Raw genomic sequence first — 16,976 nt, 5'->3', positions numbered from 1 at the left:
TTTGGAACAACATATTCTGGATAAACATAAAGTGGGTGAAGCAAGTATAGAGAATTGGGTCTGTATAACTTGGGCGAAAAAACAGGGAAAATTGAGTAGGGGGACTATGAAGGCCTAAAGTTGGATAGTGTACTCATGATGCGGATAAGACATCCAAGCTCCATTGTTTGGGGGAATTTCAGTGGATGCACAGAGTTACAGAACTGGAGGTGCAGGATTTATATTGACATTCTGTCCCTTCCTATAAATTCCAGACTTCACTCTCAAAGTCTTATAGAATTAGTTGAATGAGGCTATCAAATAATTATATAGTGTGAAACTGGCCAGCTTTTTAAAATTACGCAGAAGACCCTTTGGACTTTCTTATTAACACCAAATATCAGGGATGTGAATCGTGTCCTCGATCGTCTTAACGATCGATTTCGGCTGGGAGGGGGAGGGAATCGTATTGTTGCCGTTTGGGGGGGTAAAATATCGTGAAAAATCGTTAAAAATCGTTAAAAATCGAAAAATCGAAAAACCGGCACATTAAAACCCCCTAAAACCCACCCCCGACCCTTTAAATTAAATCCCCCACCCTCCCGAACCCCCCCCCAAATAACTTAAATAACCTGCGGGTCCAGCGGCGGTCCGGAACGGCAGCGGTCCGGAACGGGCTCCTGCTCCTGAATCTTGTCGTCTTCAGCCGGCGCCATTTTCCAAAATGGCGCCGAAAAATGGCGGCGGCCATAGACGAAAAAGATTGGACGGCAGGAGGTCCTTCCGGACCCCCGCTGGACTTTTGGCAAGTCTCGTGGGGGTCAGGAGGCCCCCCACAAGCTGGCCAAAAGTTCCTGGAGGTCCAGCGGGGGTCAGGGAGCGATTTCCCGCCGCGAATCGTTTTCGTACGGAAAATGGCGCCGGCAGGAGATCGACTGCAGGAGGTCGTTCAGCGAGGCGCCGGAACCCTCGCTGAACGACCTCCTGCAGTCGATCTCCTGCCGGCGCCATTTTCCGTACGAAAACGATTCGCGGCGGGAAATCGCTCCCTGACCCCCGCTGGACCTCCAGGAACTTTTGGCCAGCTTGTGGGGGGCCTCCTGACCCCCATGAGACTTGCCAAAAGTCCAGCGGGGGTCCGGAAGGACCTCCTGCCGTCCAATCTTTTTCGTCTATGGCCGCCGCCATTTTTCGGCGCCATTTTGGAAAATGGCGCCGGCTGAAGACGACAAGATTCAGGAGCAGGAGCCCGTTCCGGACCGCTGCCGTTCCGGACCGCCGCTGGACCCGCAGGTTATTTAAGTTATTGGGGGGGGGTTCGGGAGGGTGGGGGATTTAATTTAAAGGGTCGGGGGTGGGTTTTAGGGGGTTTTAGTGTGCCGGCTCACGATTCTAACGATTTATAACGATAAATCGTTAGAATCTGTATTGTATTGTGTTCCATAACGGTTTAAGACGATATTAAAATTATCGGACGATAATTTTAATCGTCCTAAAACGATTCACATCCCTACCAAATATTCAAAAGCTGTGTTCATCCCATCAAGCTCATATATCTCATTAAAGAGGTAAATTGAATAACACAATAACTTTGTTTTATTATTGTTACTCATAAATTATAACAATAACATTAATCTTGGAATATTATATATTTTTAATATAAATGAAAGGTTTTCACAAGATAGGCTGTGTCGTGAAACATTTTATTATGTATATTGACGTCTTGGCTCTCGGGATCCGGGCGTCTTGCTGTAGCAGCCTCATGATGCGGGCAGGCCTTCAGTGGGTCCAACAGTTACTCTGCGCCCGGGAACTTTCGCCGGCAGAGGCAGAGCAGGCTGAACGTCTGGAGGCCGTAATCGCCTACGTATTGGACACCCTCTACGATCTGGTCCGTGTGCAGGCGAAGGCGATGGTTTCGGCGGTGGCTGCCCGGAGGCTCCTTTGGCTACGCCATTGGTCGGCTGATCAGTCGTCAAAGACTTGGCTGGGCACGCTGCCCTTCAAAGGTAAGATGCTTTTTGTAGAGGATCTCGAGAAGCTTATGGATTCTTTGGCTGGCAACAAGGTCCATAAGCTTCCAGAGGACCGTCCTAAAACTGCCCGGTCTTTCACGCCCTCCCGTTCTCATTTCAGAGGTCAGCGTCGTTTCGCTTCACGGGGGCGGGGCGGTTCCTCGAGGGGTTCTTCTCGTGCTCAGTCCTGGTCGCAGCCCTTTCGTGGGAGGCGGCCCTTTCATGCCACCCCTAAACCTGCCATGCAATGAAGTTCAGCTGACTCATTTCTCGGTTCCTTACCTCGGCGGACGCCTCTTCCTGTTCTTCGAGGAATGGGTCAAAATCACATCGGATCAGTGGGTCCTCGACATTATCAAAGACGGGTACGCTTTCGAGATTGTCAGGGACTTGCCGGCTCTTTCTTTTCTCGCCTTGCGGACGGGCCAAGAGGGACGCGGTGGTGCAGACTCTCTCCAAACCTCTGGATCTGGGTGCGGTGGTTCCAGTTCTGGAGAGGGAGATTGGCGCCGGCCAATATTCTATTTACTTCACCGTGCCCAAAAAGGACGGGTCCTTCCGCCCAATCCTGGACCTCAAGAGGGTCAATCGGGCCCTCAAGATCCCTCACTTCCGCATGGAAACCCTGAGTGCGGTCATTGCGGCGGTCCGTCCCGGAGAGTTCCTCGCTTCCCTCGATCTCGCAGAAGCGTACTTCCATATTCCCATCCACCGCGACTACAAGAAATTTCTTCGCTTTCACATCCTCAATCAGGACTTCCAGTTTCGGGCGCTCCCCTTCGGCCTTGCGACTGCGCCCCGCACTTTCACAAAGGTCATGGTAGTGGTAGCGGCGGCTCTGCGCCGGGAGGGGATTCTTGTCCACCCCTATCTGGACAATTGGCTCATCAGGGCCAAGTCGGCAGTTTCCTGCCAACAGGCGGTGGATCGCGTACTGGATCTCCTCGCTTCCCTCGGGTGGATAGTGAACTTTTCCAAAAGCAAGCTTCAGCCCTCCCAGGAGTTGGAATTCCTGGGAGCCCACTTTGACACCCGAGTAGGCAAGGTCTTCTTACCACGGGCACGCACCCTCAAGCTAATCGATCAGGTCCGGAATCTGATTGCGCTACCTTCCCCGACAGCCTGGGATTATCTGCAAGTTCTGGGATCCATGGCTTCCACCATCGACCTTGTTCCCTGGGCTTTTGCTCATATGCATCCATTGCAGAAAGCTTTGCTATCCCGTTGGGAACCAGTGTCGAAGCAGTTTCACATAGGCCTTCCGTTCTTGGACTCTACTGTCGACGACTTACAGTGGTGGCTGTCTCTTCCTCATCTTCTGCAAGGGATGCCTCTTCAACCTCCACAGTGCACGATAGTGACCACGGACGCCAGCCTGCTGGGCTGGGGTGCGGTCTGCCTCTCCACTCCACCCAGGGAACCTGGTTGCCGGTTCAGTCTCGCTGGCACATCAATCGACTGGAAACCCTGGCGGTTCGCCTGGCTCTTCAGGAGTTCCTTCCCCTGATCCGCGGCAAGGTGGTAAGAGTCCTGTCCGACAACTCCACCACAGTTGCCTACATCAATCGCCAAGGGGGCACTCGCAGTCCCATGGTAGCCTTAGAAGCCAGCCGTCTCCTCTCTTGGGCGGAGCGACACCTACAGTGCCTTGCGGCTTCCCGCATCGCGGGCAAGGAAAATGTTCAAGCCGACTTCCTCAGCCGTCAGTCGCTCGATCTGGGAGAGTGGGAGCTCTCGGACGCCGCCATGGCTCTGATAGTGGACAGGTGGGGTCCACCTCACCTCGACCTCATGGCGACTCTGCGCAATGCCAAGGCCAGTTGGTTCTTCAGCCGCTGGAGGGAGCACGGCTCAGAGGGCATGGATGCTCTGGCTCTGCCTTGGCCAGCGGACGTCCTGTACGTGTTCCCCCCCCCCGTGGCCCCTGGTGGGGAAAGTTCTCAGGAGAATCGAACTCCACCAGGGACCAGTGATTCTCGTCGCTCCTGAGTGGCCGTGAAGACCGTGGTTCGCGGATCTCATCAATCTAGCGGTGGACAGGCCTCTGCGCCTCGGTCATCTTCCTCGTCTCCTCCGGCAGGGACCTGTATTTTTCGACCAGGCCGATCACTTTTGTCTAGTGGCCTGGCTTTTGAACGGCGTCGTCTGAGGCGTAAGGGTTATAAGGACTCAACACTCAGGGTTGAGTCCTTATAACCTTATAAGGGTTATAAGGACTCAACACTCAGTTTATGGAACTCTCATCTGCAAACGATCAACCATTACCTTTCAAGCCTCAACCTGGTGCTCAACACTTCCAAGACAGAACTTTTGCTAATCGCTCCAGAAGGCAGTCCCTTCCATCACCAATTGCAAGCTAATATACAAATATCCCACACTAGAGATCTTGGAGTCATAATTGACAGTCACTTGAACCTAAAGCATTTTATAAAACACACTACAAAGGAGTGCTTCTACAAGTTACAAGTACTCAAAAAACTCAAACCGCTCCTATTCCATTACGATTTCAGATCCGTCCTCCAAGCCATTCTGTTCTCCAAGATCGACTACTGCAATTCCATCTTGCAAGGTCTCCCGGCCTCTACTATAAAACCTCTCCAGTTGCTCCAAAATGCAGCGGCGAGAATTTTGACGAATACCAATCGGAGAGAGCATATCTCTCCCATTCTAAAAGATCTTCACTGGCTCCCAGTAAACTTCAGGATTCTCCATAAATCACTCACAATTATCCATAAAAACATTCACCATCAGACCCCTCTTGATCTGCTACACCCTCTCAAATTGCACTCGACGGCCAGACCCTTAAGGGATGCCTACAAGGGATCCTTACATGTTCCTCCAATCAAAGTTGTACACCACTCAAACATCAGAGACCGGACATTCTCTATCGCAGGCCCCTCCATCTGGAACGCCATGCCTCCGGACCTTAGGCAGGAAACTTGCCTACTAACTTTTAAAAAGAAACTAAAGACATGGCTGTTCTGCCAAGCCTTCTCCACTACAAGCCCCACAGCCTGACTTTAGAATTGTTCCATCACTTATGTAAATAAACAAATGCTAAATCACGCTTACAAGCTATCATGAGGTCGGCTCCTTGCCTCCCTCCCTTGCATATAGTACTTTATCTTCGTTCTCCCTTTCTTTATTTCCTACTCCCAGTTAAGGCATCCTTGTTATAATGTAACTTTATGCTCCTTTAAATTGTCTCTTGTTGATTGGTTAGTTATAGTTACTGCTTAGTTCGATGTAAACCGAGTTGATTTGATTTGTATCAAGAAAGTCGGTATATAAAAGCCTTTAATAAATAAATAATAAATAAATAAGGAGGAGGTCATCTCCACCCTGCTGCGAGCCCGAAAGCAGTCGACTTCTCTGGCCTATGTGCGCATCTGGAAAGTTTTTTAGTCCGTGTGTGCGGAGTCGGGTGTTCCGGCGCGCTCCGCCTCGATCCCTCTGGTTCTTTCCTTTCTTCAGAAGGGTCTCTCTAAGGACCTCTCCTTCAGTTCTCTACGCGTTCAAGTCTCTGCGCTCGGCTCTCTTCTGGGTCGGGTGGACGGTCATTCCTTAGCAACTCACCGGGACGTGATTCGTTTCCTGAGGGGTGTTAGACACCTCCGCCCCCCCTCTCGTGCCACGTGTCCGTCGTGGAGTCTCAACTTAGTCCTTCGTGCTCTTTGTGCAGCTCCCTTTGAACCTCTTCGCCACGCTACGCTCAAAGATCTAACACTCAAAACTGTCTTTCTGGTCTCTATCTCTTCCACTCGCCGGATTTCCGAGCTCCAGGCGCTGTCCTGTCGGGAGCCCTTCTTGCGTTTTTCTGATTCCGGGGTCTCTCTCAAGACGGTCCCTTCCTTCTTGCCTAAGGTTGTCTCCGCCTTCCATGTCAACCAGTCAGTAGAACTACCTGCGTTCTCTCTGGAGGAGATTGCGGATACGTCTAGTGGCGACCTTCGTCGGCTAGATGTCAAACGAGTCTTGCTTTGCTATCTCCAGGTTACCAATGACTTTCGCGTGTCGGACCATCTCTTCATCCTTTGGAGTGGTCCCAACCGGGGTAAACAGGCTTCTAAGACCACGATTGCGCGGTGGTTAAAAGAAGCCATTTCTTCGGCATATCTTTGTCAAGGTCGTCCGCTTCCTGAGGGTCCGAAGGCCCATTCTCTACGTTCTCAGGCTACTTCATGGGCGGAGAGTCAATCTGTCTCCCCGCAGGAGATTTGCAGGGCCGCCACTTGGACGTCTCTGCACACTTTTGCTCGGCACTACCGTCTGGATGTGCACGCTCCGGTTTTCGGTTCCTTTGGGCGGCAAGTGCTTCGAGCGGGACTGTCTCGGTCCCACCCAGTTTAGGGAAGCTATGGTACACCCCACTGTCTGAACTGATCCGGGTACGTATAGGAAAGGAAAATTAGTTCTTACCTGTTAATTTTCGTTCCTGTAGTACCACGGATCAGTCCAGAAGCCTTTCCCTGTCTGTCTTTCTGTCCCCTCGAAGCTTGTTTTCTTGCAGGTTCGCAGATTCTCATATTTCACTTTGTGCAAGATTACTGAGCTATTATACTGGAAGCCTTGGTTGTTTTTTATACCAAGTTTATGCAAGAGCGTATAGGTTACCATGTTTCTACATTATTCTATAGTTGCTCCTTTGAGCTTTATGGTTACTTGCTTGATCCTATTCTTGGGTTTGTTGTTTTCTGCTTTGACAAACGTTATACTGAAGGGTTAGAGCAGGGGTGGGTAAGTCTGATCCTCGAGGGCTGCAAACCAGTCGGGTTTTCAGGATACCCCTAATGAATATGCATGAAATAGATTTGCATACAACTGAGGCAGTGTGTATGCAGGTCTCTCTCATGCATATTCATTAAGGATATCCTGAAAACCCGACTGGTTTGCAGCCCTCGAGGACCGAATTGCCCAACCCTGGGTTAGAGGATAGGCTCTGTCCTGATATAGGGCATCCTATAGGCAAAAACTCACAGTAAAAACTTTTTAAAATATATCCGAAGCAGAAAGCCTGTGAGGGAGTCAGTTGGACCGTTAGATGATCGAGGGATTAAAGGGGCACTTAGAGAAGATAAGACCATCGCGGAAAGATTAAATGACTTCTTTGCTTCGGTGTTTACTGAAGAGGATGTTGGGGAGGTACCCGTAATGGAGAAGGTTTTCATGGATAATGATTCAGATGGACTGAATCAAATCATGGTGAACCTAGAAGATGTGGTAGGCCTGATTGACAAACTGAAGAGTAGTAAATCACCTGGACCGGATGGTATACACCCCAGAGTTCTGAAGGAACTAAAAAATGAAATTTCAGACCTATTAGTAAAAATTTGTAACTTATCATTAAAATCATCCATTGTACCTGAAGACTGGAGGATAGCAAATGTAACCCCAATATTTAAAAAGGGCTCCAGGGGCGATCCGGGAAACTACAGACCGGTTAGCCTGACTTCAGTGCCAGGAAAAATAGTGGAAAGTGTTCTAAACATCAAAATCACAGAACATATAGAAAGACATGGTTTAATGGAACAAAGTCAGCATGGCTTTACCCAGGGCAAGTCTTGCCTCACAAATCTGCTTCACTTTTTTGAAGGATCTAATAAACATGTGGATAAAGGTGAACCGGTAGATATAGTATACTTGGATTTTCAGAAGGCGTTTGACAAAGTTCCTCATGAGAGGCTTCTAGGAAAAGTAAAAAGTCATGAGATAGATGGCGATGTCCTTTCGTGGATTGCAAACTGGCTAAAAGACAGGAAACAGAGAGTAGGATTAAATGGGCAATTTTCTCAGTGGAAGGGAGTGGACAGTGGAGTGCCTCAGGGATCTGTATTGGGACCCTTACTTTTCAATATATTTATAAATGATCTGGAAAGAAATACGACGAGTGAGATAATCAAATTTGCAGATAACACAAAATTGTTCAGAGTAGTTAAATCACAAGCAGATTGTGATAAATTGCAGGAAGACCTTGTGAGACTGGAAAATTGGGTATCCAAATGGCAGATGACATTTAATGTGGATAAGTGCAAGGTGATGCATAAAGGGAAAAATAACCCATGCTATAATTACACAATGTTGGGTTCCATATTAGGTGCTACAACCCAAGAAAGAGATCTAGGTGTCATAGTGGATAACACATTGAAATCGTCAGTACAGTGTGCTGCGGCAGTCAAAAAAGCAAACAGAATGTTGGGAATTATTAGAAAGGGAATGGTGAATAAATTGAAAATGTCATAATGCCTTTGTATCGCTCCATGGTGAGACCGCACCTTGAATACTGTGTACAATTCTGGTCTCCGCATCTCAAAAAAGATATAATTGCGATGGAGAAGGTACAGAGAAGGGCTACCAAAATGATAAGGGGAATGGAACAACTCCCCTATGAGGAAAGACTAAAGAGTTTAGGACTTTTCAGCTTGGAGAAGAGACGACTGATGGGGGGGATATGATAGAGGTGTTTAAAATCATGAGAGGTCTAGAACGGGTAGATGTGAATCGGTTATTTACTCTTTCGGATAGTAGAAAGACTAGGGGGCACTCCATGAAGTTAGCATGGGGCACATTTAAAACTAATCGGAGAAAGTTCTTTTTTACTCAAGGCACAATTAAACTCTGGAATTTGTTGCCAGAGGATGTGGTTAGTGCAGTTAGTATAGCTGTGTTTAAAAAAGGATTGGATAAGTTCTTGGAGGAGAAGTCCATTACCAGCTATTAAGTTCATCTAGAGAATAGCCACTGCCATTAGCAATGGTAACATGGAATAGACTTAGTTTTTGGGTACTTGCGAGGTTCTTGTGGCCTGGATTGGCCACTGTTGGAAACAGGATGCTGGGCTTGATGGACCCTTGGTCTGACCCAGTATGGCATTTTCTTATGTTCTTATGTTCAAGTTTTAGTCTGTCTCCACCTGCTGGAAAGGAGGCTCAACCCACTGTCTGGACTGATCCGTGGTACTACAGGAATGAAAATTAACAGGTAAGAACTAATTTTCATATTGCCCAGCTTCAGATGAGCGAGCTCCACCCTTACCTTACCATGCTATGATGTTCTGCATTGCTCCGTAAGATATCTTACTAATAAAGATTTTCCTTGCTGACGGTCAGTATTCAGTGTTTATTCTAGCACTTCCCCACTGTGGTAACCAGTTGTCACAGATCAAATATCACCACGGTATTGTTACATTGAAGGCACCAATGCAATTGCATTTATTTATTTATTTATTTAAAATTTTTATATACCGACATTCATCAATGATATCACATCGGTTCACAGTGTAACGCAAACTGACGCCTGGGGTAGCGCTTTACATCGAACAGTTATAACGAGTTAACATAAGAATAATTGAGGAAGGGAGATATAATGGGGAATTTAACACAAAAACTATAAACAGGATTAGCAATTATATACAAAATGTACATTAAGAGGAGATAACATAAAAAATTAATTAGGGGGAAATTGGGATGAGATGAGGGGGAAGAGGGGAGGGGTGGGGAGGGGTGGGGGAAGTGGAAGGAGGGGAAGGTGGCGGAGAGTATAGGTTAACGGAAAAGAGAAAGGAGAAGTTGGGAGAAGAGGAAATTAGGTGTATGCTTTAGTGAAAAGCCAGGTCTTAAGATTCCGTTTGAAGGTTTTTATGCATTCTTCTTGCCGAAGTTCGACTGGCATTGAGTTCCAGAGGGTCGGCCAGGCGATCGAGAGTGCTCTAGCTCTCGTGGATGTTAGTTTATAGAGTTTAGGAGAGGGGGTGGGCATGGTGGCAAGGTGTTGGTGTCTGGTGGGCCTGTTGGATTGGTGGAGGCGGAAGGATTCGTTAAACCAGTTCATTTCAGGATTGTAAAGGGCCTTGTGAACGAGAGAGAGAGCCTTATATTGGATGCGGGATGCAATTGGGAGCCAGTGTAATTCTTTTAATACAGGAGTGATATGGTCGTTTCTGCGTGAATTGGTCAAGATTCGGGCAGTTGTGTTTTGCAATATTTGGATGGGGTGGATGGAGTTGTTCGGAAGGCCGAGGAGGAGAGCGTTACAGTAGTCAGTTTTGGCGAAGATGGTGGATTGAAGTACTGTGCGGAAGTCAGGGGGATGTAGTAGGGGTTTAAGTTTTTTTAGGGTGTGTAGTTTAAAGAAGCCGTCTTTTAGTATATTACTGATTAATTTTTTCAGCGTGAAATGTCCATCCAGGATGACTCCCAGATCACGGACTTGTTGGGCAAATGGGATATGAGTAAGAGAGGGGTGGTTAGGGTGGTTTTGTGGTGAGATGAGCATGATTTCAGTTTTAGTGGTGTTTAGTGATAAATGTATGGAAGATAGAAGATTGTTTATGGATTGGAGGGTATCGTTCCAGATATCCATGGCTTTTGGTAGAGAGTCAGTGATTGGTATGAGTAACTGTACATCATCAGCGTAGACAAAATGAAGGAGATTGAGACTAGAGAGGAGGTGACAGAGGGGTAGCATGTAAATATTGAAAAGGGTTGAGGAGAGAGATGAGCCTTGTGGGACACCCTGATTAAGGGGGATGGCCTTGGATTCGTGATTTCCTATTTGGATTTTGAAGTTTCTGTTGTTGAGGTAGGAGTTGAACCAGTTGTGTGCAACACCTGTGACACCAATTTCAGTTAAGCGCTGTAGGAGAATGGAATGGCTGATGGTGTCAAATGCGGATGAGATGTCGAGAAAGGCAAGAATATAGGATTGTCCTTTATCAAATCCTTTAAGAATATGGTCTGACAGGGAGAGAAGAAGTGTCTCTGTGCTGTGGGATTTCCGGAAACCATACTGAGCGGAGGCAAGGATTTGGTTATCCTCAAGGTATTCCGTGAGTTGTTTGTTGACGGTTTTTTCGAGGAGTTTAGAGATGAAGGGTAGGTTGGAAATGGGACGATAATTAGCGAGATTGGAGGGGTCAAGTTTAGGTTTCTTTAAAATAGGTTTGACGATTGCCTGTTTAAGGGGAACAGGAACCTGTCCTGAGCTGATGGACAAGTTAATGATGTTTGTTAAAGGTTTAGCAATAAGGTTTGGGATAGTTAGTAGATGTTTGGTGGGTATTGTATCGGTTGGGTGGGTGGAGGGTTTGGCTTTCTTGATAAAGGATTCTATTTCAAGTGTTGAGGTGCAGTCTAAGGAGGAAAGAACTTTAGTGTTGTTGCTAGTGTTTGTAAGGTTGAGGTTAAATTTAGAGTGGTTGGAGGGAGTTGTAGAGGAAATGGTGAAATTGGATAGCAACTTGTCTATTTTAATTTGGTAGAATGTGGCAAGTTCTTCACATTTGGATTTGGCTACTTCATCTGGAATGTCGGGGGCTGCTGACTTGGTAAGTGAGGCAACGTAATCATATAACACTCTAGGGTTGTATTGGAATTGATGAATTTTGGTAGCGAAAAAGTCTCGTTTTGTTATATTAAGTTTTTCGCTGTACAGATGTAAAGAGGATTTAAATTGTGCTAGGTGTGAAGGAGTAGGGTTATTACGCCAGATCTTTTCGGATTTTCGAAGGTGTTGTTTTAGGTTTTTTAGTTCTTGGGAGTACCAATCTTTCTTTTTTTCATTTTGTTGTGGACAGATGAGTTTTGATTGAAGGGGGCAAGTGGTGTTGGCTATATTGCTGGTGATGTCATACCAAGAGGCAAGCGCTGTGTTTGCATTGGTGAGGTCTAAGTGGTCGAGTTTGTTAGAGATCGTTGAGATGAGGTCATCTCTAGTACAGTTTTTCCTGTATTGGATAGTTTTGTTTGTGTTATGATGGAAGGAGGGTGTCTTTATGGAGAGAGAGGCTTCGATGAGGTGATGGTCTGACCAGGGGATGGGTGTATGGGAGGGAGGATCAACTTGAATGAGTGCGTTGGTAAAAAGGAGGTCGAGGGTATGGCCTGCCTTATGAGTGGGGCAGTAGATAGACTGCTTGTAGCCTAGTGCATTTAGTGAATCAAGAATAGCGTCACATGAAGGGGAACGGGGGGAGTTGTCAACATGCAGGTTGAAATCTCCTAATATGATTGCTGGGGTGTCAATGGATATGTTCTGTGCAATGTATTCTATGAGGGTTGAAGGGTTGCTGTGTAGGGTTCCAGGGGGGGCATAGACGAGACAGATTTGCAGAGTCGGGGATTTGAATAGGCCTATTTCAATTTTGGGAGGGGGGGGGATGGGGTGAAGTATCATGTTGAATTTTTTCTTTATGGTTAAAAGTAGACCTCCTCCTTTCTTTTCTGGCCTAGGTATGGAGAAGATGTCGTATGTTTTGGAAGGTAGCTGGTTTAGGAGAACCGTGTCGGAATCCTTAAGCCAGGTCTCTGTTATAGCACAGATATCTGGGTCTTGGTCTGTGAGTAGGTCAGTGAGAAGAGGGGGTTTTTTGTTTAATGATTGGGCATTGAGGAAGATGAGAGAGAGAGCAGTAAGACCGATGATTTGGGAAAGAGGTGGGGAGATCATAGAAGGGAGGCAAGTTTTAAGATGTGAGTGTTGTCGTGGATGGAGGGGATAGATGGGCCTACGTTTATTGTATTTGAGGATGGAGATGTGGTGCTGATACATGTTGTGCGGATGGGGTGTTAGACAGGGGCGTGTGAGTGGTGTGTGGAAAGGGAGAATGCAGAGAGTGAGAATTTGGGAAGGTTCTTATCTAGCCAGTTGTGGAGAGCGCATGAGTATAGATGAGTCTTGGAGCTTGTGTAGGGGTGGGGTGCAGGATTGAGAAATCAAGACGCAGCGTACATGGGGGATGGGTAGGGAGCAAATGTAGGTACACAGTAATTAACAAGAGACATTGGTTGAAGGGGCAGAAACAGAGCATAAACATAAGAGACGCCAGAGGAAAGAGCCCGAAGTTAAGGGCTCTTACCTCAAAGAGGAGTCACTTCCTTCTTTTTCCTCTGCCTATTGCTAGGCTGCGAAGCCGAGTAGGTCGTTGTTAATTTCTTGACTTTCTTCCTGCTGTATCCGTTCGGAAGCCCACCAGGGGAGTAAACAGTTAGGTGCATGAAATATACAAAATATTTAGATTTTATTTATTCATTGTTAATAGTTTTCTATTAGAATATATTTTGTAAATACAATACAAAATATATAATCATCCCCCTAAGCATGAGTGCTGCCCAATCCACCCCCACCCCCACCCCCAACTAAAAACTTTACTAATCCCAGCTAGGAGTCTAATTTTGTGCTAAGGAAAAGTTTCTTTTTATTTGAAGATATAATCTATCATCAGATTTAAAGGCATACTGATGGGGGTCTTCTGTGGGCCCTTCAGTTGCCCTTCTGTACATTGACCGATCCGAAAGTCAACATATTTATGGATCTGAGTTTTGGAAATATATAATCACTTGGAAAAGGTGAATCGATGATGCCCTGTGCATTGGGCTTGGTCCATTGGATTCATTACAAGAGTTTGTACAGTGGATTAATACTCTAGATCCAGATCTTCAGTTTAGCTAACAGTGCCATCAGGAACATAGAGCATTTTTGGATTTGCGGGTTTACGAAAGTCGGGGTTCTTTGTGTGCTCCGATATTTAGATCTTCTGCAAAGGTTTCAGATTGCATAAAGGAACGTATGTAAGGGGCGCTTTACGCGAATCTTGCTAATCTATTCATACCGTCCGTTAAGGCGCAGGTTTCTAGGTTTGTTCACGCTCCTCCTTCAAACAAAGTCCAGGCGATTGCTCGCCACCATTGGTCTGTTTGAAGCCATGAGCCTTATGTTTAAGGAATTACCGGTGTTTGTGATGAGAGAGAATCGTTCGTTGCGAGACCGTGTAACTTCTTCACGTCTTCCAGTATCAGATTTAAGTACCATAGAGACAAACTGGACAAGTTCGGTGTGGGTCCCGTCCAGCATGCTCTTGTGTTTTTTAACTCAACGCACTTTTTTTGTAGAAACTCAACGGCGAGAATGTGGACTTCCGGCAGGATAGGATTGTCTGTCATCCCAAGCGATGTATGCGATTTTTGTGCCCTTGCAGTAGTCGGGTATATATTGGGTCAGAACCAGGATTGTACGGGTAAGGAGGGGGCTCCGCTGGGAGGTCATTGGAGGTTAAAAGGAGCACAGGGTAGAAGATCGAAGGTTCTTTGTGATTTCTTGGGTGACTTTTAGGAGAGCTGGCAGCGTCTCTAAAGTTTTGACACAGGAGGGACAGAGGTTCATCTCATGGGAACCAGTGGGCTCAAACCAAGACATCGAGCGGAGCATATTAAATATTGTCAATTATACTGTGAAATAATACATTTAAATGCATCTTATGTGAGTTTGGGCAATGATTACTGTATGGTGGTGACATTGTACTTTGGGCAGAGTGCATCGTGTTTCTAATGGCTTGTACTTATCCCCTGCAGAAGAGTAACTGCAGTCATCAAAACTCAGGTCCTCGTTGAGATTAGTGATGTTTTCAGTGGGTGGTGTCTGTGTGTGTGGCTGGGGTAGCACTCGTGCTTGTGGGGATGTTTATATATCATAGATTGTATTAACAATGACTTTCTATTAAAATATGTTTTGTAAACAATGAAGAAAAGAAAATTCAAATATTCTATATATTTTTTGCACCATTTTATATATTTCACAGATCAAATATCCTCTCTCTCCCTCTCACTGGCATCTAGATAGGAAAACCCAAGTCCTGGGATACAAAGATAACTCTTTCTCAGACACTCCTGATATGAAGCTGGGCACCCCTTCTCCAGGAGGGCACAGGCTGGCAGAGAGCACTGGCACCTGCAATGTCTCCAACTTGGAGGGTCAGGAATAGAAATGACTGCACCAGAAACCCTCCAAGGTTTAACCTTAATCAGGTGCTAGCCTGCAAGTGTCTCTTCTCACCAAGCTCTGTCACACAAATATCCAAAGATGCGCACGCGTGCACACACACACACACACGGACACACACACACACATATATCCATCAGAACAGTGAAGAGATAAAAGCTCCAAGGCCTGCACAAGTACAATTTATGAGTAATTTTGCTATCTTTATTGGCAGGTTATTCAACTCTTAATCCCGATGTTGTATTCAAGATTAAGAAGGAAAATGAGACATATTTCCCTCAGCACTGGGAGCTGGAGGGGAAAGAAACCATGAAGGACCCCAGCATCAGTAAGTAAATGTTCTGGATTTAAAGGGCTCTGCATTTTCAGATCACAGGAGATGGGGCATTAACATCAAACATTTGGAGACTTCAAATCCATTTCCTAATATAATATTAGCAGGTCCTGGGTGAATCCTCCTAGACACGTTTGTTTTCTCATCCCAGGCCTTCCGATTGTAACTTCTGTGTTCTCACTGAACGTTAAACAAGAGGCAGATCTGCCCTTCCTGGATCCTCCTGAATCAAAGAGGCCTGAAGGGATTCACCCTCCTGTAACAGGCAAGTATCCCCTGCTTCTTTTCTATGCTCCAAGTTGTATTACGCCCTTGTTTTATTGTAACTGCATACCTTAGCCTTCTCTTGTTTAATGTTTTATTATTATTACTACGATTATTATTATTATTATTATTATTATTAAGATAAATATTAGTTTTTACCTTTTTTGTTACCTATCCACTTGTTAATTGTAAACCGACATGATGCGATATCTATTGTGAATGCCGGTATAGAAAAACTTTAAATAAAAAGAAAAAAAAGTACCACTCCCTGCCCTCGGCTTGTATTCTCCCCTCGTCTTCCCTCTGAATTTCCATACGACTGAGCTAACACACAGGCCCCTCCCTCGTTTCTTGTACTCATTGCTCCCCACCTGCCTTTACCACCGCCCTCTGTGTCCGTCCTAAATCTGTGTAAATTTGCTGATTGGTTGGATGCTGCTGCTGCCTCTGTCAGGAGGGGACTCCAGGCATCCACCACCCTGTCAGTAAAGAAATATTCTCTCACGTTTCCTCTGCACATTCCTCCGTCATCTTCATATCCTGTCCTCTTCTCCAGGAGTCTCCTTTCCACCTTCCCTCGCCCTCCTGTCTTGGCTTTGGTGCCTTCTAGTGACATCTCCCACCCTGCCTCATATAATTATAATGAAGCAGAGGAGCCAGGTAGAATCAGATTTCTGAAATCTGGCAGCTGGATAAAAAACATCTGGTTTTATCAAAAATACCCTTTGAGGTAGAAATGTTCAGCATGTTTTTGCAATAGCAGTAACCACACCAGATTATTTTGTAGATCCTGAGGAATGAAATTGCCCACCTCGGTGTTAAAATGTTCAGGATACTGTTAGAATGAATTTCTGATGATGATCAGCACACAGCACCCTCCTTTCTTAGTGCTGCACTGGTGGCAGTGTCTATGAACACAGCATAATCCTGAGCTCACTTGCACTGATAATACAGGCTCTAGGGTAACGTTTCTACATCTTATAACCATCTTTTCCCATCCCAGGCTCCACCAGTGTCACCCCTGACATTTTAATCCGATTTAAGCAAGAAGGACGTGGGACTGAGTCCCCGAGATCTGAGGACAGAGGGAACCTGAACATCCCAAGTGCCTGTGAGGAGCTGCATGAAGCAGGCGCTGCAGCTTGGATTAAAGGTACTGCTGGGCCGATCCAAACATTGCTGAGACACGAGGCCTCCTCTGGACCAGACACAGCGGGGAGGAGGCGTTAAATCATGTCCCTGCCCTCTGACCTTTCTTGTGTGGAGAATTTGTTTGCTCTCTTTCCATTCCTTCTGCTTTTCTCTTTCATGTTCAGATTTCTCTTTCCTTTCTTCTCCCTCTCTCTCATCTTCCCCCACCATTTCCCTCCCCCCTCTCTTGTCCCATTCCTACCTCCTCTTCTCCTCTTTCCTGTCTTTTACTCTGCATTTCTCTCTTTTCTTGGGTCAGGGTCCAAGACTGGTTAAAGGCTGAAGATGTTTTCCCATTTCTCTAACAGGCAGCCGAGGTCACAGACCTGACCTCATAGCAGAGATCCTGAAAATGGAGGATCCTCTTTTCAGCGACCAGCAGGAGGGAGGAGAGGAGGAGGAGGAGACCAAGAGCGATGAGC

The 16,976-nt window shown here is 46.3% G+C and overlaps 1 protein-coding gene across 2 annotated transcripts in view; it reads left to right on the top strand.

Moving 5' to 3' along the window:
- Window positions 1-15,366, top strand: part of LOC115080610 (zinc finger protein 2-like) — a 68,704-nt gene extending 53,338 nt beyond the window's left edge. For both annotated transcript variants that reach the window (XM_029584886.1, XM_029584885.1), the window contains exons 11-12: window positions 14,980-15,093; window positions 15,251-15,366. In XM_029584886.1, coding sequence (XP_029440746.1) covers window positions 14,980-15,078 — 99 coding nt within the window. In that variant the 3' untranslated portion in view covers window positions 15,079-15,093; window positions 15,251-15,366. The remainder of the gene's footprint in view (window positions 1-14,979; window positions 15,094-15,250) is intronic.
- The last annotated feature ends 1,610 nt before the right edge of the window (window positions 15,367-16,976 follow it).

The sequence above is a fragment of the Rhinatrema bivittatum genome, chromosome 19 (genome assembly GCF_901001135.1).
Source record: "Rhinatrema bivittatum chromosome 19, aRhiBiv1.1, whole genome shotgun sequence".
NCBI lineage: Eukaryota > Metazoa > Chordata > Amphibia > Gymnophiona > Rhinatrematidae > Rhinatrema > Rhinatrema bivittatum.
The sequence above is the reverse complement of the archived record's forward strand: the minus strand, read 5'-3'. Positions and strand labels throughout refer to the sequence as shown.